The following is a 22,570-nucleotide window of genomic DNA, read 5'->3' as shown; positions in this document are numbered from 1 at the left end:
GTCCGGAAAGGGGATATTTGCCACTGGACAGTTGCTGTTGAATGCTTCTGAGGCCTGGGAGGTCTTCTTAAGGTGGGGGCGCACCACTACCACCTTCAAGGGAGATGCTCCCCCCCCCCATTTTTAATTTTTTTTTTTTACTAATTAGGAAAATAGGATCTCACTCTTTAATTCTATAAACTGCTGGCTGAAGGCAAATGTTTGGTTTTTTTTCAGTAGGCAATGGTAAACACAGTACATTATTACATTCATGCAATTTCTCTTTCTTTTACAAATACGTTATCAGCACAGAGCGAGCAACTTCGAGTTAAACACACTCCTCAATGGAAAGATGCTGTAATGTCTGCTAAATATATCTGTTTATCCGTGCTTTAGAATATCTCTTTTTATAATGCCCCAGGTTGCAGGTAATAGCTACAAAATTCGAACAAGACTGGAGCAGGATTATATTTGTCAGGATATTTTTTTAAAAGGTATTTATGAACCATTGTAATCTTGTGACTGCTTTATGGGCCCAAATTCCTTCAGGGAGAAGTCACAAACCCAGAAAACTTGTTGCGGATTATAGCATTTTCTATCCTCACCTCTGATTTGACAAGCAGATGTGGAAGCAGTGCGTAGATAAACTACTTAACAGAGACAATACAAGTGTGGGCACTGGACAGCTTCAGTTAAGCTAAGTGTTGTAAGGCAATGAAGGGAATCTTGAACGAGGGCTTCAAGGGAACAAGTGTGCATGCACACGAAAGCTCATACCAAGAACTAACTTAGTTGGTCTTTAAGGTGCTACTGGAAGGAATTTTTTTTGTTTTGACTATGGCAGACCAACACGGCTACCTATCTGTTCAAGGGAACAGTCTTCCTTCTGCATCAACCAGTGTTCTGGGCCTTTGACCAACTAACCCAGGTTTCACAGGGCAAGGGCATCCTCTAGGCCTAAGTATTGGCCTGAGTTCCGTCAGCTGACCTTGCAGCCCAACGGAGAGTCATTAGACTCTATAACAGGGGTGCAGAATCCTTTTCAGAACCATGGGCCACGCTTATTTCTGGGCAACCTTCTGGCTGTATTCCAGTGGTGGGTTGGGCAACAGCGGGCTGAGCAACAAGTGTAGATTTTTCCCCCTTTGTACAGTAGGATAGTTTTACACAGCAATATTTTTCTAGAAAAAGAAGTGCCCACCTGAGAGGTGCCAAGTTCCAGCAAGTTCCGGCTGGAAAAAAAGCCCTGGTTTTACACCTACTCAGACGTCCCTCTCTGGCCTCCATCCAGACAAGCATTATCAGAGTTTCAGTCTTGCAAAAACACTCAAGAGGGTGTGTGGCTTAGACAATCCTTCCTTCTGGTCTGGCATTCTTGAGTCCCACTGGGTTATTACACAGATTCCAGTAACTGTGCCTGTCTGTCTGTGATTACATTCTCTGCCTCTGGCCCTTGGTTCCTGTTTGCCGGATCTGGTATCCGACCGCCAACCTCTTCTCAAACCACAGCTCCTGCCCCATGTCAGGCCCAAACTCCATGGCAACCTATTCCAAGATAGGCCCCAGGTCAGAATTAAGTTAAGCGTCATTGTTGTTGCTGTTGTTGTTGTTTAGTCGTTTAGTCATGTCCAACTCTTCGTGACCCCATGGACCAGAGCATGTTTGTAGCTTCGAGAACACTGTCCAACCATCTCGTCCTCTGTCGTCCCCTTCTCCTTGTGCCCTCCATCTTTCCCAACATCAGGGTCTTTTCCAGGGAGTCTTCTCTTCCCATGAGGTGGCCAAAGTATTGGAGCCTCAGCTTCACGATCTGTCCTTCCAGTGAGCACTCAGGGCTGATGTCCTTCAGAATGGAGAGGTTGGATCTTCTTGCAGTCCATGGGACTCTCAAGAGTCTCCTCCAGCACCATAATTCAAAAGCATCAATTCTTCGGCGATCAGCCTTCTTTATGGTCCAGCTCTCACTTCCACACATCACTACTGGGAAAACCATGGCTTTAACAATACGGACCTTTGTTAAGCGTCATACCCTTCCTTAAATCTTGTTGGCACAGCTGCTTACAATGTCCTTGCAATGCTATTGTAATAACTTATTCCAGGATACCTAGCTGTTACACATCACCTTGAGCATTTCTTGACTGGCACAGTAACAACAGGTTTCGACACTCTAATCACCAGCTTACGTGTACAAACAATTTGCTCCTCCAAAAGGTAAACGTGCATGAATACTGTCATGTTGTATAAGCATTCTCAAGGAAGCTGTATCGGTACTTTCCAGAAGCAGAGATCTCTGCATTCCCAGTGCAAGCCCCTCAACTGAAGCTCCTACTATTACTTTAAAAACAACAAGGCTTATTAAATAAAATAATCCCCACCAGTGAACCTAGATTATGAATGTACTAAAACAGCCCAAACCAGTGTTTGCCAATCTTTTTGGCAAGTGCACCAGGGTAACAAAGTTCAAAGTAAGAGGGGGGGGGATGCTAGTCCAGGAAATGAATTAGGGTGAATTAGGGTGCCTCTGACTCTTGTTATCAGAGCATACCAAAGGAGAAAGAAGCAGTCCTAGAAAGGGAGACAAGACCGTAGGCCAGACTCTGTGCCACAGGCATGTCTGCTCCTGTCCAGAAGCACTAGGGGACTTTGTATGCAGAAGGTCCAGAGTTCAATCCCAAGAATCTCCAGGTAGAATGGGATATAACCTGCCCTGAAATCCTAGAGTAGGGGTCAGCAAATGTTTTCAGCAGGGGGGCGGTCCACTGTCCCTCAGACCTTGGGGGGGGGCTGGACTATATTTTGAAGGGGGGGAATGAACCAATTCCTATGCCACACAAATAACCCAGAGATGCATTTTAAATAAAAGGACACATTCTACTCATGTAAAAACATGCTGATTCCTGGACTGTCCACGGGCCGGATTGAGAAGATGATTGGGCTGCATCCGGCCCACGGGCCTTACTTTGCCTAACCTTGTCCTAGAGAGCTGCTGCTCGTCAATGTAAACCATAGTGAAATAGATGGACTAACAGTCCAGCTCAGCGTAAGGCAGCTTCCTATTTAACATCTACTGCCTGTGTCACCTGAGGCACCTATGCCTCAGGTTCACTAATTAGGGCTCAATTTTCTCCCCTTAAAAATGATTAATGTAAGTGTTATTTCATTCCTACTTCCTTAGTTCTTTCCCCATGATCATCTATATGACATGATACAGTCAAAGTCATGCCCTTTTGAGGACTGAGGATTCCAATAAGAGAGCAAAGAGCATATCTGATTAGCTTCCACTGAAATCGACAGCATTTAGAAGTGGTGAACTTTGGTGGACAGAATTCTGATACATCCCACATGGGCTTCCTTTTAATTAAGCATGCACAGGATCAAGTAGTCAATGGAGAAGAAAACATGGAAGGGTGTTTGCGCATCTACCATATGGAATATTTTAGCATTAACTAGGGTCTGAATATTTTTGAAATTTCATTTCCTAGTTTCTTCAGTTGATGTTCTTTATCAACTTTGATCCCAACAGTGGCTACTACCTAAGAAGTTAAGAAAGTGATGGTTCATTTTTTATGCCTTTTCCCTCATCTGTTGATGATTGTGGTTTATTTAGGAGAAAGTGCAAAACTAGCTTGATTCCTAAAATCAAAATACTACACAAACAAACGCCTAAAATTATTGCTCCAGGCACGCAGTAGATTATCATGTGGGATTCTTGGTACCTTCCAGTTCCCAGCAACAGGAAAGGGCCTCAAGTGTCAATTTCCCAGATTTTCCTGAAATATTTCACAAATCCCTTTACAGGGAGAGAGAGAAAACCTGTGTTTTTCAGCAGAAACCATTTCCCCTCATCCTCTCCCTTCTCTATACTGTTCCCAATACACTGTTCCCACACAGTTTGCCAGCCTATTAAGCCTGTGCCGAAAACACTCAGCGTTAGAAGTATTTTATATCCTAAAAGGGAAATGGCTTTGTTTCATGCATCATATAGTAGAACACCATTTTTTTTCTAATCTGCTACCGACCCCCACAGCATTACGTCCTCAAGCTTTCTAACACTTCTGAACAGTAAAAGAAAAGAAGCGTCTCTAACAACAGCACAATCTGACCCGCCCTGTCATTGTTAGCAGCAAAATAAAGCACCCTTGTTACATCTGCAGCTTGAACCATTTCCAGACTTTAAGGAACAGGAGCATTGAGGAGAAAGAGGGTTGGAATAGAAGGGGCCTGTGTAGTTTTGGCTCAGCCAGAGTCTGCTCCTGGGTTCCCACATTCCCCAAGCCTGGCCAAGGCCCATCTGAGAAATAACAGCCTGTGAGGTCACTCTGAGGAAGAAGATTGGATGACAGATGCTAAATGTGTGTCTGATATCTGCCCCATATGATAGGCATATGTCAAATGGGATAGTCCAAGCACTTCTGCTTTTATTACTTAAAAAAAGCCTTCATGCTGTAGCCATCCAACAGCAAGAAAGGAGAAAGGATGGTTGCCCATAGGGGCATTCAAGTCAGAATTCCCCATGGAATGACAGTAAGAACATAAGAAGGTCAGTGATCTATCCGAGGGGTCAGCAAGTTTTTTAGGAGGGAGCCGGTCCACTATCCCTCAGACCTTGTGGGAGGGCAGACCCACCACCTCCCGGAAGCACCCCCCCTCCCAAAAGGCCCCCCCGCCTATGCCACTCAGGCCGCAGCCGCCGACACTGCCTCGTCTTCGGCAGCATCGGCGTCCTCTGTCTTGGGGGGGGGGCACAGAGCCCATGCCGCTCGCCTGGGTGGCAGAGACAGCCTCCGCGCCGCTGCCGCTTCCTTTACGCTCGGCCGCTTCCTCCTGCTCTGCCGCCTCAGCGGGAAGGAAGGTGCAGCGCCCAGAGGCGTCTGCGGCTTCTGATTGGCTGCAGGAGCTTCCTGCAGCCAATCAGAAGCTATGCCGCATTGCAGAAGTCAGTCTCCACGCGGCAAGGCCTCTGAGCTGTGCCTGTTTAGCGGTTCACAAGGTTTGCGGGCTGGATTAATGAGCCCGGTGGGCCGTATCCGGCCCACGGGCCTTATTTGACGACCTCTGACCTATCCAGTCCAGCATCCTCTTCCCACAGTGGCCAACTAGATGCCCATGAGAAGCCTGCAAGCAGGACCCAAGCACAAGAGCACTCTCCCCTCTGCAGTTTCCAGCAACTGGTATTCAGAAACATTACAGCCTCTGACTGTAGTTATAGTATGTAATCTTTCAGATATTTGGTGGAATGGATTTCAAGGAGAAGGAGAAAAAACTCGCATGGCATTCTTCTACTCTTCGCTATCGCTGGCTGCCATTTTTAATTTCTTGGAGCAGTGTTCTTCAACGCTGGGTTAAGTTCAGTGGTAGAATATCTGCTTCATACGTGGAAAGTCCAAGACTCCATCTCTAGGTAGGGCTGAAACCCTTGAGAACTGCATCCAATTAGTGTAGATTGTGGGGAGGGGAGACTCAGCCTGCGGGGGTCAAATGCAGCCCTCCAGGCCTCTCCATTTGGGACAGGAACTCTCTACAGGTCACAACCCTTCTCCCTAGTCCATACCCCTTTACTGGCCCTCTATTTTTTTTTTTTTTTTGCACTGGTCCATTTTTGCAGTTTTACCCCTGCACCCCCCCTCCCCATGAGACTTTAAATGCCCCAGGACTAATGCTGACTTAAAGGATAAGCAAGATTTCCAGCTAAGGATCTAGTAAGCCTAATGCACAACACTTGGTTGAACAGTCCTATAGGAATACACACAATCCCTTGGGGGAAATAAGATCATGTTTAAGCGACAGAAAATGAGCATGAACTTGATTTCTCTCCCCCCCCCCCCATTAGGATGGAAGTAAACAGTAGTAAAGACTTTGCCTTCCTGCCCCCCAAAAAAAGAGGTTAACTGGCAACCCACTATGTAGTTATTAGTTCAATGTTAACAAAGGGGTGTCTATGTTTAAGAAAGCTTCGAAAGGGTGAGCCAGTTAATCTGTTTCCAGCATGTTTATTTTCATTCTCAGGACACAGCTGGGTAAGATGCAGTGTTTTGTCCAGTCAGCTACTGAAAGTGCTCCTTTAGAAGAGTTTTCAGGTGTTTTCCACCATACTGAGGAAAGCATTTAGGCTAACTTAAAAGCATGCTGCCTCGCTTGCCCTCAGGTTTCAAACTCATTTCTGTAATGCTGTGTTAAGGTCAACAGGGTCCTTGAACGACAACTGACAGAGCCCGCCCCCTTTCACAACAAAGAGACGTCCTCATCACAGGGTTTGTTTCTACAGTTATCGACTCTGTGCCTTCCATGCTAATCAGCAGTCCCAGAGCAAGCACTTACAGAAACAATATGACCAAACTAAACCCCACAACCACATCGAAAACAACAACAGTAATAACCGGATAGTGGGGCCCCAGTACTTTCAGGATTGCCTGGACCCTCATGAACCAACCCAGATCCTGGATTTGTCCTCTGAGACCCTTCACTCCATGAGTGGTCCGGAAGTTGGCAACACAAGCAGAGGACTTATCAGCGGTGGCTCCTCACTTGTGAGATGCTGTCCCTAGGGAAGTTCACCTGGTTTATCACCAGGCCTTTTAAAGTGGGGCAAGATCTGCAAAGCCTGTTTTATTTGAATACATGTGGGTTGTGTTTTTTTAAAAAAAGATTTCTATTGATTGTGTTTATTGAAATTTGTTTTGAGTATCTGTATTGTGTCTGTAAGCTGCTTTGAATAAAGTGAGATAGATAGATAGATAGATAGATGATAGATTGATTGATTGATTGATTGATTGATTGATAGATAGATAGATAAAAATTTAAATTAAATTAAAGGAAGGGGAAGAAAAGCCATGAAGTAACTGACCTCATGAGGTAGGGAGAGAAACAGCAGCATGGTAAACTGGAGCTGCAGAGATCAATGCTAATTTGGGACCAAACCCACCAACTGGGTAAATTTTGTTTAATTCAAGGGGCGGGGGGGGGGGGGGGGAGAGAAACTGCAGTATCCTTCAGCCCATGAAGGAATTGTTAGTGTAAAGGGACACAGCAGCTGGGGAAGGATTTAAGGACATGCACTGTTGACTTCTTCAGTGCTTTTGCTGAGCAAACAAACTCTCCCTGTTTAACCGCAAGTAATTAGCAACGGTCCTTGAGATACCATTTGCTGCTTATGGTTCACTAGCTAAGTCTTAGGGGAATGGAACTGGTTTGCTGCAACTGCAAGAATCCCAATCCAGGGGGGGGAAAGGAGGGCAAGTCCCGAGGAAGGATTAGCTATTGTGCCTTATTTCCCGAATTCTAGCAGATAAATGTATAAGAATTTGCGGTGATTCCGTGCCAGCCATGCAAGCACATTTCCCCCTCTGAGGACTAGAGAAAGCACAATGTTAAAAAATAAATAACAGACCCTATATTTAAAAAATAAATAAATGGCCAGACCCTAAGCATTTTCACTCTTTTAGAGTACAATTGCCAAGCTTTTCATCTTCCCAGTAGGACCCCTGCGCTTTTAGAAGCAGCCAGAAAGAATGAAATGTAGCAGGTGGTCACAGTTCCAAAATCCAGTGAAATTACTTTCCTGCTCACCAACCTTCTGCAGCCACATCCAGGAAGCTATGTTTGATTCTACAAAACGCAAGAAGGAGGCTATCCATCAATTCAGCCAGAAGTTGCCTAGGATGGAATTCATCTAAAAAGGCAGCCTACAATTTAAATAATATATAGGATGAATTCTAAGACATGAATAGAGTTTCCAAATATTTTAAGCTGCTAGAGAACCACTCAGAGCACAGGTGTATTTGTGGAAAATGTGGTGATCATGTATGACAGCAACAGAAGGCAGCATCTTCTATTTCCTACTCAAAGAGGTGTTCAAAAAGTTGCACTTTCTTACCATGTAATGGTTCCTCTGCCGTAGGAATCAAGTCACAATTCCCAAGCATGTAATGCAATTGACTCATAACTTGAGTGCATTTAACTTGTGCAATCGCAGCTTTATCCGCTGGGTGGCCGGCCACCTGAAATCGCACAAAACAATGCATGCAAGGCAGAGAGCTTAAAAGCTCTTTCTGTGTCAGGTCTTCCTGCAGTGGAAAGAGCTTTTAAGCTCTAGGGCATGCTTACTGGGTTCTGGGGACGTCCAGTGAGAGCTCTGGGGGAGCTCACACAAGAGCCTCCCAGAGCCTGGAAAAGAAGGTGGGGAGCTTAAAAGCTCTCCATCTTGGGGGGGGGGGGAAGGCCCACTCAGCTTCAGAAAGGTAGGAATGGTCATGCAGGGCTGGTTCCAGGCTTGTTCTGGTTATACACAATTTTGGTTTAGGCGCAATCCCTTGCAATATAACCCCCCACGCAAGTTGCGAGTCGACTGTACATGGGAATGGCTTCACAACCAGCCTGCGTGTCATATGCATAAGACAGAGGTGGTGTGTTAGCTCCAACATAATTGAGAGGCAGTGTAGCATAATAGTTAGAGTGCTGGACTAGGACTTGGGAGACCGAGGTTTGAATGCCCACTCAGCCATGAAGCTCACTGGGTGACCTTGGGTCAGTCACCATCCTTTAGCCTAACCCAGCGGTTCTCAATCTGTGGGTCCCCAGATGTTGTTGGACTACAACTCCCATCATCCCTGAGCTCTGGCCTTGCTAGCTAGAGGTGATGGGAGTTGTAGGCTGGTCTAACCTATCTCACAGAGTTGCTGTGAGGATGAAATGGGGAAGAGGAGAATAATAATTTCATTATTTATCTGCCACCCCAGTCACTCTGAGCGTTCCTAAAATACTAAAAACACAATAAAGCATCAACCATTAAAAACTTCCATGTATACCACTTTGAGATCCTTGGAAGGAGAAAGGCAGTATGTAAATGTAATAAAGTAATAAAATAACACAGAATAACTATCCAGGTATGGTCATTGGCAAGACTGGAAAACATAACAGAGGGTGGTTTTATCTGAAACTGTGAGGTTGGTTTGGAGTGTTCAAACTTGTGGGAGATCCCACAGCCTAGCAGGCTGTTTCCTCTTTCTACTAACTACAGAATGGTTAAAAACAGAACAGTTTCTACCTGCAGCATGATAAACTTAACAGCGACTGAAACCTTTTTACTGGAGCACAGTAAGCCTAATAGTTAGTCTCGCCCTACAAAAGGTACAACTCCAGCCTAAAAGCATGCTGGAGTTAACTATGTTAATTTCCTAATTCGCTATTTCCAAGAGATTACGAGCCTAGCCACAAAGCTCCTGGCAATCATTAAGACATTGTTCACACAAAAGTCTGTTTACAGAAAAACAAACTTTCTGGCTCTGGTGACCTGTATAAATTTAATTCCATTCTCCAGAGTACTTCATGTTGATGAACAGTAGGGCACTTGTTATAAATCTTGGGAGCGCAGAGCATAATTTGTTGACAGGCAGGGAATTAGAATATTCTGAAGCAGAGCTCATGTGTGGTCTGCACTCAGAACCACATCCTGCAGTTCTGGAAGAAACCTTGTGATGGTTTGTTTGTATTTTATCACTTTCCAAAGCCCTTCAGAAAAAGCTCCATCTAATCAGTACAATTCAGCAACTGAATGGAAAAAAAAAACCCCTGACAGGTTGACATTCCATAGAACCAAAATTCAGGCCATTAAAAAGAAAAAGAAGAAACCTTGCGGGATATATTATAGAAGACAATACTATGTGCAGTTCTTAGGGTGTCCAAACAGAGGCACTGCGGCTTGCAGCTGCAAAACCAGTGACTGCAATCCCTCCCAGTTCCTCCTTTCTACCGCATCCACTTGCACTATCCCAATACCACTCCAGAATTATGGGATGTAAGGTGACAACTGCAGCTCAAGGGGGAAGAAACAAACGGAAGTGGATTCCAACCTCTGACTTTTCAAGCAGAAATCCACCAGGTTCAGCTTTCAACTATCACTCCCATCTACGCGCTGGGAAGTTGAACATGTTCAATTTTTGCCTGTTATGAAGCTTTGAAAAGACACCGAGCCTTTATCAGAAAGGGTTGGTAAATCTAGGGCAAGATGCAGCCAAGTGAGATGCTTTGAAATCCTACTGGTTTCAATAAGAGAATGTGAGCACACATTTCTTCCTCTCCCACTGAAAAAGGGAGGGCTTTGAGAGTGCTCAATTTTGGCTGAATTGGGGTCTACGTCAGTATGGTTGCCCTGCCCATGCTTGCTGCTTCAGAGAAGAATAAGAAGAGATCTTGGAGTGGACTGGCGCACAAAAACGTGCACACATTTAATAAATCAACCAATCAATCTTGGAGTAAAACAAATCCATGCAAGAGCCTATAAAAACATATCTTTGTAATAGCTGGTATGTTGTTGTTTTTTCCACTTTCCTTTCATTTGACTACTGCATCTCATAAAATTTGATGACTACATAACATTTCCAGAGAAAACAGTTTTGCTTTAGAGAAAAGTTGGACACCTTTCATATGCAAATTGCTCGGTTATGCATTCCCAGCATTCTTGCAGTTCAAGGGTTCAGCTAGCCTCTTAAGAAAAGCTGAGCAATTCAAGGGCAGGGGAGATCTATATACAGTCCCAGGTAGGGATAGGCAAATATGGACATTTCCATTTCTCATTTTTCTCATCTTCAGTTTCCCACATTTCCATGTGCTCATGGAAAGTCATCAGCGAATTTCTCCAAATATAGCTGTGCAATTTCCATTAAGATACACGTTTCTGCAGAGTAATTTCCCCTAATAAAATGCTATTTAATTTTTATTTCCAGTGATATGGGAATTATTAGACATACTTCACCCTAGAATGTGCATTTTTGTACATACTACTTGACTGGAAAAATGCAAAATTTGGAGAACTACAATTTAAAAGGATGGCTGTATTCCAGGTCATGCATTCTTTGGGCAAGTACAAATGAGGTAGGTTTGCCTTTAAATTAGAACTGAATTTCTCCTCCATCCCTAGTCTAGGCAATGGTGCTTGGTGAGGTGAAGGGCAGGGCAGCTAACTGCAGATGGGGGCTAGGGGTACATGGAACCAGAGGCCACAAAAGGCAGAGCACACTTCACGCAAAGACACATTTGACACATCCTGGCAGAGGACGCCGTGGGGGTGGGGAGTGCAAGCCTGGAGGATAGTTAGGGGCGGAAACAGAGGGCCTGAGCGATGGGGAGGGAGAACTCTTTTGGGCTGCGCTGCAAGAAAAGAAGTACTTCTCTCAATGCAGCACGGAAACCAAATGATCTCGTGATGGTTCCCTGGTTCTGCTTTAAACAAAAACAACACAACCTGCCTGCCCCTTCAGCTGCTTCCTACTCAAGTCTCCCAAGTGGGGTGTGTTAAGTTGTGGGTGAACATATAAGACGACACAGCGATTCTTCAAACAGCTCTCGTTTATTCACAGGCCAGAACAGAACTGAACTGAAGGGTTCAGCCAGTCTGCTTATATAGAGCTCCACTAGAACGCAACAGTAACCATTTTCTGTAACTATCCAATCACTGAATGTCACTTTCGATCCCTTATGTGGACCTGAACTATCTACAGTATCCCCCTGCTGGCCCAGGGTGAGAACTTCAGTACATAACAGGGTGTTGGCTAAGCACCTCCCTGAAGTGTATGTGATTGGCTGAAAACACCCTGAATTGAAAACACCCTCGGATTGGTCCGTGGGAATATTTCGAAGTAGTTGCAGGGCATTCCTTGTGGGTGTCAGGTCTGAAACAAACTTCTTTGCGTGGAGTGCAGCAAATAATTGTGTCCTGATTGGAAGCACCGAGCTGGTCTCAAGGAAAGATGGATATTTGGAGAGAGAAGCTTAGCCAACTCCTTCAAGCACAGAAGGAAACATGGGATGCCAAATTGACTACTGTGACTTGCTGCAAGCCAGTATTACTTGTGGTTTGGCCAGGCTAAGTCTAAATACTAGGAAGCTAGACTTCTGCCTTTGCCAAGGGAACAGAACAATATTTAGCCAGGAATAAATTCTATTTATTAGTTAATGTAATCAATTGCCATGACATATTTATATTTAAATAGGGATTATATTTAGGAAAAGGGAGGGGGGATATCCCATGTATCTAACAAAAGATTCCCCCCTTGACATCTTATTTAATTCATTCAAGATTTTATCAACATGTACACTAACCAAGACATTGCTTAGCATTCCACTCAATGTGATGTATTAGTCATTTTATTTTTAGAAATAGAAAAACAAATTGGCTGAATGACTAGTCCATTCACATCTTTCTCTCCGCTATAAGGAGAAGACTAGGCTGATTCACAGACACTCAGACTTCAATCTTTAAGTTTTTGGGAAAGTGCTATTCACCTCCATAGTTCTTACACCAGCGTAACCAAATAATGGACACCCATTTGTATGGGCACTCAGGCAGCCACAAAGGCCTTCCCTGGAGCTGGCAATCTCCTGACTCCCCAGCTCCTGTCCCTCCTGAAATTAGGCTGGAAAGCAGCCTTCTAGCCAACAGAAGTCATTTTGGGGTGTAACTTCACAATGCAATTATGCTGGAAAAGGCCTTCTATTGGCAGAGGCCCTGCTGATGGTCGCATCTATAACTACAGCTCACACCACACTTTTAGCAAGGCTTTACTGATTATGGCTCCCCAGTTGAAAAAGACCCCTTTCACTGAAGATATGTCTGTCCCCCTTGTTGATACATGTCCATCACTGGCTCAAGGCACATCAGTTCCACCTGACATTTAGGAAATTGTAAAGATAGTCAGCTGTCTTTATTGCTGTTCGCTTACTGCCAGGCTCCTCATGACAAGACATAGTTTCTGGGTTTATTGCAGTATTTTATTGCGGTATTTCTTACTGTCAATGGTACGCAGCCCTGAGAAACTTGGCTGAAGGCCAGCTTAAAAATGTAACAAAGAATGCAATGAATTTTAAATGGCCAGCACTTTGTTCTGTTTTGCTTTTGCTGCCCAACTAAACTTTGCGGAGTTGGACAAGGTATAAAATCAAAAGACTAAATATAAAGGGACACCAAGTTCTGCATTGTCTTAACTGAACCTCTTTTGTCTTGCCAGTCAATGTCGATAATACCGAGCTAGACAGAACTCAGTATAAGCAGGGGTGAACTCTGGTCTTTCAAATTTCAGTGGTGCCCTATATGAGGCCAAACTTCCTCCTGCTTCTTTTCTGGTCAATTCACTACATCCTAGTTGTGATGCCCAGTAGCGCCCCCTAGGCTCAGCGTCCAGTGTGGCGGAACTGGTCACACTGCCCTAAATCTACCTCTGGTATAAGGCAGCTTCCTGTGCCCCTAGACAGCGCTATGCATATCCCACACTAAGCAAGGATGGAATTTAGCAATGGGCTCAAAGTACACACAGCCCCCATAATGAGTTTGGCAGTGAAGTCCTCCCCTGCTGCCTGTTCGAACTACAAGAACAAAAATACTACCAACTGGGACTCGGGGATTCAATTGTGCATTGGACATGCAGATTTCCTATTGCAGAACATTGACTTTGGGGGAAATCCATGGTCTGGCGAGGCCAAAGAGCAGCTCTCCTGGCCCTACATTTAATACAACAGCTATATAATCAGGGAAATTGGCCAGCGGACCTCATTTCTGTAGCTACTGCATCTGTACTTTTTCTGCCTCAGGCTTCCTTCAGGCCCTAATTAACCTTTGCTCATAAAGCAAGTCTGTATTCCAAAGCTGCTTAATGGCAATATATATAAGGTAGCCAATGATGTAGAAGGAACATAAGGCTCCACCCTGCAGAGGCATTGCTGAAACTAGATTTATTAGGCTGCAAAATACAGCTCAAAATTGTGCTTCCAAATTTCCAGCCACTGTTCTTCCCAGCCAGAGACTCCACAACTTCTGTATATTAAACACAGCTGTAATTTGATTTAGGGTGCAAGGTTCGGTGTATTGGTTTCTACAGAGCTAACAATGAAGTCAGTTCTACTGAAACTAACTAGACATATATGCCAGTTAAGAGCCTTCAATACCAGGATTTTTAGTGCTGAGTTGCCTATAAAAAAATAAAGGGTGATAAGCTACAGCTGATTTAAACTGACCCTTTTACACATGGAAGAGTATAAAACCCCCATTTTTTTCTCACTGTTTTTCTTCCAAAACCAAATTCTCTGGAGTTTGCCTATACAATTTTTGTTTAATAGTTAAAGCAATTAAATTCAGTAATCATATCACCATGGTATTCAAGTATTGCACCCTAATTGCAGGGGGCTGGACTAAATGACTCGTGAGATCCCTTCCAACTCTACAATTCTAAGTCACAGAAGGACCACTGGTAGGAACCTCTCAGAATGGTACCCAATTTGTATTTAAGCATTCTCCTCCCACAATTGTAAGTAATGTATATAACAGCTCTTAGAACTGTCAGGACTCACTAGAGATAATATGGGCTAGACAAATTCATCTGTGGGTCACCTTCATATGTGTGTGCCCTGAATTAATCTGTTATTTTAATAATAATAAAACCCTACAAAAATGTGCATTGAAATATGTAGTTATAAATATTTCCCCCCTACAAACCTATGTTTAAAATGCATCTTCATATCCTCGCCCCATTTCATTATATTTGGAGAAATGCAAAATCTGATTGACAGCTACATTCTGATCCGAACATTACTCGTCTAGGATAAGGTCAGTTTCTAATGGAGTTCACAAAAATCAAATTCCTTACACATCCTTGGTTCAGTAAGTTCTACTGCAGAGTGCAGAGCACCTTCACTAACTTAACTGAATTAACCAAGAAGGTGATATAAACAGACACACATATATATATACACACACACACTTCTATTATTACCGCTCTTCTAATTCCCAGAATATGTTGAAGCAAATACAGTGGGAAGATACTTCCAGATTGAAGATTTTTAATGCTGCCCACTCATTGTTCTCCCACTATAAGTAGGATAACTTTCCACGCTTAGGCAGATACAACCCCCTATCTTCCACCACCTCAATAATGTTCGCTTACCATTTTTTTCACTCCATAAGACACACCTGACCATAAGACGCACCTAGTTTTTAGAGGGGGAAAGCAAGAAAAAAATATTCTGCGCAGAGCATGTAAGCGGCTCTCGCTTTTCTTGCTCCGGGCCGTCCCTCCTCCTGCTTCGCTGAGAAGCCAGCAGAGCAAGAGCAAGAGCTGTGTAGCGGTTATTACTCTGCTGGGTTCCCAGCAAAGTGGGATGAGGGACGAAAGGGAGCCCTTACACGGAGCCCCTTCCGTCCCTCGGAGGGCAGTCCCCTCTCCCACCTCAGGGAAAAGCCAGCAAGAGCCGCACACACGCTCCGCGCGGCTCTTTAAAGCGAGCACTGAGCAGAGCCTCCCGCTTGCTTTTGCTCCATAAGACGCACACACATATTTCCCCTTACTTTTTAGGAGGGGAAAAGTGCATTTTATGGAGCGAAAAATATGGTACTTTTTAATTGAGTAAAAATGTGGCAATTCCACATTTAAACATCCAGTGTGGAAGCACCCAGAAATCATGCAAGCTTGCTCTACTGGCAAAATGAGATAAGTGGTGACATTTTACATCAGTGATGACCTCTGACTACAGTCTCTCAGGGGTGGGGAGCCTTTGGCCCTCCGGAAGGGAGATGGGAGTCCAACAACAACCAGAGGGGCACAGGTTCCTCAACCCTAATTTATCTGCACACTTGATTAAAAATACAAACGTATTTGTTCCGTTTCAAAAAATACTCTGAAATTTTCAAGTTCCAGCCCGAGGCAGCCCTGTTCAGGGAAGTTTTTAATGTGTGATATTTTAGTGTATTTTTGGGTTCTATGGAAGCCGCCCAGAGTGGCTGGGGAAACCCAGCCAGATGGGCGGGGTACAAATAATAAATAATAATAATAATTATTATTATTATTATTATTATTATTATTATTATTATTATTGGCAAGCAAGCGGTGGGAATCACCTAATCAGTTCCATTGGCGAAAACCCCGTGCAAGGAAAACAACTTGTGCAATGGGGCTTTCTCCCTTCTCTCCTCCCCATGTACCCCATGAAATTAACTCAGAGTGGTTGGGAGAACTGCAGGGGAAGAGAGAGGGGAGATTCTTTTACGGCTGGCAAGCCAAAATGCTTGCTTTATTAAAACAACTGCCTTGGGTATTCTTCCCAAAGGCTACATTCTTTAGAGCAGTTATTCCAGAGTAACCCAGTCAAGACCAATGATTATATTTTGTTCCCATTTTTCTCCTCTGTAGAACGCTCATCAAAAAACTAATAAGACAGAAATGGGACGGGGTAGGATTTGGTCCCCTGTCAGTTTACTGGATATGTCTGCCTTTCCGAAATGTTTTTATTAAAGTTTATCTAATAAACGTGATCTCTGCATCAATGATTGAAAAATAATTTTAATAAGATAAAAACACAAACCAACCAATATCAAATAGCTGCCTTGAAATTAAACTACTTAAGTAATTTCCCCAAAGGCCAAAAGAAATAGGTTTAATATTTACTGAACCTATTAGTTCTCTCCTCTGAGTTAATGCCACACTCTGTCTACCAAGTCATGACCACAAGGGCCTATGGAACTTGATAATATTAGCATCTTTACATATCTCAAATATCACAGATATGGCCATCAAATTCTAATTAGGAAAACAGTTTCTCTTTTTACATTCTTTCTCACCAGTCTCTACAAGAAATTAAGAAAATTTCCCCAAAGACAGCCCGGAATAGCAATCAAAAAAGTATTCTCATTTTAAATAACTTTTCTTTTTTGCATTTAATGATGTAGCACAGAATACAGAATACGGACACCCAAAAGGCACAGGATTCTGAACTGCACAGGATATCCCCTTGCAATAATGCTGTCAGGTTGCTTGAGTGAGCAGGACCAGCCTCACTGCCAAAGTTCTGCTCTTTAAGTGGCAAAAACACAATGAATGTGTTGGGAGCTAACAACGCTTGCTTAATATATGTATGCCATGAAAAAAATCAATCAACACGAAGTCTTTGTTTCCCAGCAGATTTTATAAAATGCACAAATTCTTCATGCGTTGAGTGGCAGGAGGGGGGGGAAGAGATTGTTAAACCCTCGAAAACAGGTGCTGTGTCTGTAATTCATTTAGTAGGTACTCTCTTACTATACAGGCAAACAACAGGTATTACAGCAGGCATACTGTGCTGTGTTTTTCAAAGCTATTTGGGATTTTTTTTGGGGGGGGGGGTTTAAAGCCTTTCATTCATCCAGCTCTTGTTGAAAGACCAACTTTTTAAAATTGCTCCTGACCTGAAATTGTGAGCCTCTGGACTATTTTATGGATTATACCTGGTGCAGCATATACAAACACCATTGCAACACCAAGCTATGTGGGTGCATCTTTACTTACACACACACTGCTCTTATGAATAGATGCCCACTGCAGCTCACTGAAACATGGGCCACGTTTGCCCATAACACTAAGCCAAACCATGGTTTAGCAGGAATCCGCAAACATGCTGGTTTCTGGGGAGATTGCTGCTACTTTGTCCGTCCCCCCCAGCACTTTCAGCTCAGTATGACAGGTAAACCAATTTTTGGCTTAGCGTGTCATTGAAATCCAGCATTGTGGTTAACCTTAATAACCATGAACTGTAGCTAAGGTTTGTTTCTGTCTACAGATTGTGGTTAAGGAGAAGAATTCAGCCACAGTCTCTGATTTGGATAACTTGTTGGCTTCCGTCTGCCTCGAGAGACAAAGGAGGAGTGTGTCTTTGGAGATGAAGTCAAACCGCTGGCAAGTTATAGAGCCTGCTGTGGCTGTAGAGACCAATACAGGAGATACAGTGGTGCCCCGCAAGACGAACGCCTCGCAAGACGGAAAACCTGCTAGACGAAAGGGTTTTCCGTTTTGGAGGCGCTTCGCAAAACGAATTTCCCTATGGGTTTCCTTCGCAAGACGAAAGCCCATAGGGAAATCTCCGGGGACAGCGGGGAAGCGCAGCGCGTCTTCCCCACTGTCCTCGGACCTCCTCCGAAGGCTGGCGATGGGGCGGAGAGCCCTCCACCCCCCGCCAGGCTTCGGAAGGCTCCTCCGAAGGCTGGCGATGGGGCGGAGAGCCCTCCTCCCCCCGCCAGGCTTCGGAAGGCTCCTCCGAAGGCTGGCGGCGGGAGGAGGTCTCTCCGCCCCACCAGCAGCCTTCGGAAGGCTGCTCCAAAGGCTGGCAGCGGGAGGAGGGTTTTCCTTCCCACCGCCAACATTCAGAATGCTGTTCTGAATGTTGGCGGTGGGGAGGGAAAACCCTCCTCCCACCACAAGCCCCGGGAACAGAGGAGAAGCGCTGCCACGTCCCCACGTGCTGCGCTAAACTGGCGCAGCGCAGGGGCTCATTTTCATGGTGCCAGAAATCACATCTGCGCAGATGCCGGCATTTGTGGGGGCACGTGTGATCCAGCCCATGGAGGGATCTCCACTGGAGTGAACTGGCCCAGGCAAGGTAAACCTTGCTGACCCCTGCTGTAGGTCATTGATAGGGTGGTAAGACCCTAGCACCAATACAACCATACAACTGGTGCCATCATGTAAGTGCCAGCACAGATTCTAAGTCTATGACTGGCACGGGCAGTGACCTGTGCTGTTGCTTCTACATTGCTTTGGGTACAGGTGTGACAAGGCTGCAGATCCATCACACGCTCCAACTCCCTTTCACGATGTCCCACAAGTCCACCTACTGGGTCCTGCGCCACATGACGTAACACAGTCTTGGGAGAGCACTGTATCAGTCCTCCCTTTCTTCACATCCACAACAACTTCCATCAGAGCCTAAAGTTGTATTACAGCCACCCACTTCTTTCCAGCTAGAGGAAGAGAGAGCTTCCCCAGATATTCCAGCATAGTCGCTCCTCTCTCACAAAGTGAAACTAACCTGTACAAAAGCCCCAATTAATCGAGTAAGGGCAAGCCTTCACGGATATAAAGATCACATGCATTTCTTCAGCACGGGAAAGAAATAAGGTCAGTGTTTATTTTCTCAGACATCGCCATAAATTAACCTGTCCTGGCATATCAGATTTCTCACAGAAGCGTGGGCGCTTAGATCTCTAATGGAATTTATACAATGCCAGCTATTCATTTCTATTTATTTTCCACGATTGGTTTAGTAATTCAGCTTCCAGCAAAGGCTGGAAGTGATATTCCTCCTGGTTCTGTTTCATTCAGGAATAAACATATATGGCATTAGGCGAGTAATGCTACTGGGTAGAAATATTTTTAATTTTTTGGCTATATTTGATCAACAAATCCAAGCTAAAGCAAACAAAGTTGGAAGATGAATCATAGTAATGCCTTTGTCTCTGTATTTATTTCCCCTTTATTCAGTTTTGCAGTGATTGCCCACTATGGAAAACCTTCCCCCCCCCTTTTTTTTTAAAGAAAGAGAAAGAGAGCGAGAGAATGAGAACAAACTTTTGAACTGCAATTGGCTTTTTGGTCTAACTTAGGCCTAGGCACTATGTCCCCTTTCCCCATTTATCAACATAAACTGATTCAGTGGCTTGCTGATGCTGAAGCTTATACTGCCATCTTGCAACAGAATCATACCAAACACTTTAGGACAAAAATAAGAATGGCGAGAGCTGAATAAGATATGCAAATACTTGCTTCCACACACACACACCCATAGCTCACAGCTAAAAAATCCATTTATTTTGCTTCGTGAAATAAAATGGTAACTCAATAATACTCAAATTACCCAGTTCACTGTATACTTAAACTTAGAGGCCCAATTAGCCAGCAGCTGGAATTCAATCACCCTGCTTTTGCCTGCAATTTTAGACAATGATTTCAAGAGTGGAAAGGATTCTTTTTTTAAAAAAATTGTGGAAAGTTGTATATTTAATTTCACATTTGCACTGCTGACTTGCCGTACGCATTATTGACTATCTAATTAACACTCTGAAAGCCTGCACTTGTTCTTCCAACAGAACTGGAGAGAGAGAGAGAGAGAGAGAGAGAGACAGAGAGGAGGCTTCCATCCATTTAACCACACTACTCGCATTTCATCTGATTACTGGATACAGTTGTGCAACTTACTCATTAACCTGATGCCTCCGAGTCTCTGTATGATTAAGGAAAAACTAGAAATCTTCAAGCAATAAAAACTGACAGCGAAGTTGACCCCCAAATGTATTCTCTCTCCCAATTTTCCTAATTAGCCTCCTTTCCTTAGTCCCACTACTCTCTCTAATAATGGATCTCTGCTCAGCCTGGCTGGTGATTAAGATAACTACGCTCGGCCCCAGATGTTACAAGAACAGCCTAGCTGTCTCCCTCAGGACGAGAGCCCAGTTTGCAGAAATGCTGAGCCTTAAAACCCGTTTCCTGCCGCCCCCCTCCGGTATTTATCCTGCCACTTCTTTTTTTTCCCAGGCCACTGTCTTTGCATATTAAAATTATGGCACAGATTATAGAAAGGATGGAGGAGGAATCCCTCCCCCATTTGTCTCTTCTGTGCAGAACACATGATATCAGCATTAATGTGTTACTTGATATATAACAAGTTGTTAAGCTGGTAAGTAGCTTGGGTTTGTGAGGTTGGAATGGAAAAGAGGACTGAAAAGGGTGTGTGTGGAAATGGAGGCAGAGAAACTTGACTAATTTCACAAACCACAAATCATGAATAAAATAAATCAAAGCTTCCCCACTCCCTTAACTCCCCCCCCCCCCCAATATTCAGAAAAGTTGATTGCATGAACAAGAATAGGCCACGGGCAAACAACCAGAATTTAATCACAGGGCAACCAAGCATCTTACTCAATTTTACTTTTTAAAATTATATATATATATGTGTGTGTGTGTGTGTGTGTGTGTGTGTGTGTGTAAACAGTAGATCTTCAGGCAGACAGCCTGGAATGAAGATCCCTCCTCCCAAACATCTTTCTCTTCCTCAAGCTCCTTCCCAAGGCCACTACCCTGCACTTTCAGCTCCTTAAAAAGTGGCAGAGACACGTAACAAGCAAATAAAACATTACCATAAAAGAACGCAATGGAACTTCACAAATCCCCACATTGTTCTTTCTTTTATCAGATCAAAATGATCAGACAACAGCAAAGGTTGCTAGGTTTATCGAGGGTGCAATAGAATTAAGGGCCACTAACTGAACGATAATCTTGCTCATTTGATTGCCCTTTTTACCCATTGCTGTCTTTTTTTATTTGTATATATTTTATTTGTATATATTGCTTGTTTTATGTTGCTATGGCCATTGGCTAACGCGAATAAAATTTATCTATCTACTTCCCAAATCTGAGTGATAGGACACAGAGACCAGCAAGTCCCTTCTGACACACTAACCAAAACCGTGTCAATCTTTTGGTAAAATTCCATATCCTTAACCAGAAAATTCCTCATCTTAACTAGAACGTGGTGCAGACATCACAACACCTGGAGAAGTAAGTAACTGATCGAGCCAGTGGCCTGCTGAACTTCAGCGAGTTTTACTTACGTCCAGAGAATCTTCATTCACAAGGATGAGGGTCATACTCTGCGACACGAGCCTGCAGGAATATCCTGGGGAAATAAATAACAAAGCAGACACACAGGGGCGTCAGGGTCACTTTCTTCTTCACCGTCACAACAAACAAGTTCAACATCAGAAAGGAAACCGTAAGAACATAAGAAGAGCCACCTGCTGGATCAGGCCACAATTCTGCTCCCACAGTGGCCAATCAGATGTTTTTGGGAAGCCCCAGTCAGTAAAACCCACACACCCTGCTCCTGCGGTTTCCACCTGTTGGGATTTTTGACTATGTGCTATCTGATGCAGCTTCCCACAGAAGCAATTAAGGAGTTGGCCAAAGGCCAAGAAGACTGAGCAGAGGGAGTTATTCTGCCTAGAGATATGGGACCTTGGATACAACTCTGCTATTGGTCGAGGTCTCCACATAGGTGTGACGACTCATGACCTTCCTTTTTGGTTAGTTGTTGGTCAGTGTGTGGTTTGAGAGTTCGTTCAGTGAGAGTGTTAAGATCCGTGTCTGTATCCTGTATATAGTAACTTGTGATTCTGCTGTAGATAATAAACCTATAAGTAACCAAGTTACTAGTAGCAGGGTCTTGTTCCTGCTTCATCCTGCCTGCAACTGACTGTTTCTGGACAGTCTGCGTATGCTCTGCTATATTCAACAGGTTCTGGCTAAGACTCTTCAACACCACCAACTGGTAAAACCCCCATGATGAAAAAGTGGGGAAGGGGAGAGAACCTGCTTTGCATGCAGAAGGTGTCTTTCTGAGTGTCTTTCCCAGCTGGAATAAACTGCATTTACAGAACAACACACTGTGCATGCACACGAAAGCTCATACCAAGAACAAACTGAGTTGGTCTCTAAGGTGCTACTGGACACACACACACACACACAGTGGTACCTCGGGATGTGAATGGGATCTGTTCCGGAGCCCCGTTCGCATCCTGAATAGAACGTAAGACGCAATGGCGCGTCTGCGGGTTGCGTTTTGCCGCTTCCGCGCATGTGCGTGACGTCATTTTGAGCGTCTGCGCATGCACGAGCAGCGAAACCCAGAAGTAACGCACTCCATTACTTCCGTGTTGCTGTGGAGTGCAACCCGAAAGCGCTCAACCCGAGGTATGACTATATATATATACAGTATTTCGACTACATCAGACCAACACGGCTACCTA

General features: G+C 44.2%; 1 protein-coding gene across 9 annotated transcripts in view; it reads right to left on the bottom strand.

The window, feature by feature from the left end:
- ATP8A2 (ATPase phospholipid transporting 8A2) overlaps positions 1 to 22,570 on the bottom strand; it is a 319,516-nt gene that overhangs the window by 193,508 nt on the left and 103,438 nt on the right. For all 9 annotated transcript variants that reach the window (XM_083736150.1, XM_083736149.1, XM_083736151.1 and 6 more), the window contains one exon: positions 21,377 to 21,441. In XM_083736150.1, the coding sequence (XP_083592276.1) occupies positions 21,377 to 21,441 (65 nt within the window). The remainder of the gene's footprint in view (positions 1 to 21,376; positions 21,442 to 22,570) is intronic.

Source organism: Podarcis gaigeae (assembly GCF_964106915.1).
Source record: "Podarcis gaigeae genome assembly, chromosome: 4".
Taxonomy (NCBI): domain Eukaryota; kingdom Metazoa; phylum Chordata; class Lepidosauria; order Squamata; family Lacertidae; genus Podarcis; species Podarcis gaigeae.
The sequence above is the reverse complement of the archived record's forward strand: the minus strand, read 5'-3'. Positions and strand labels throughout refer to the sequence as shown.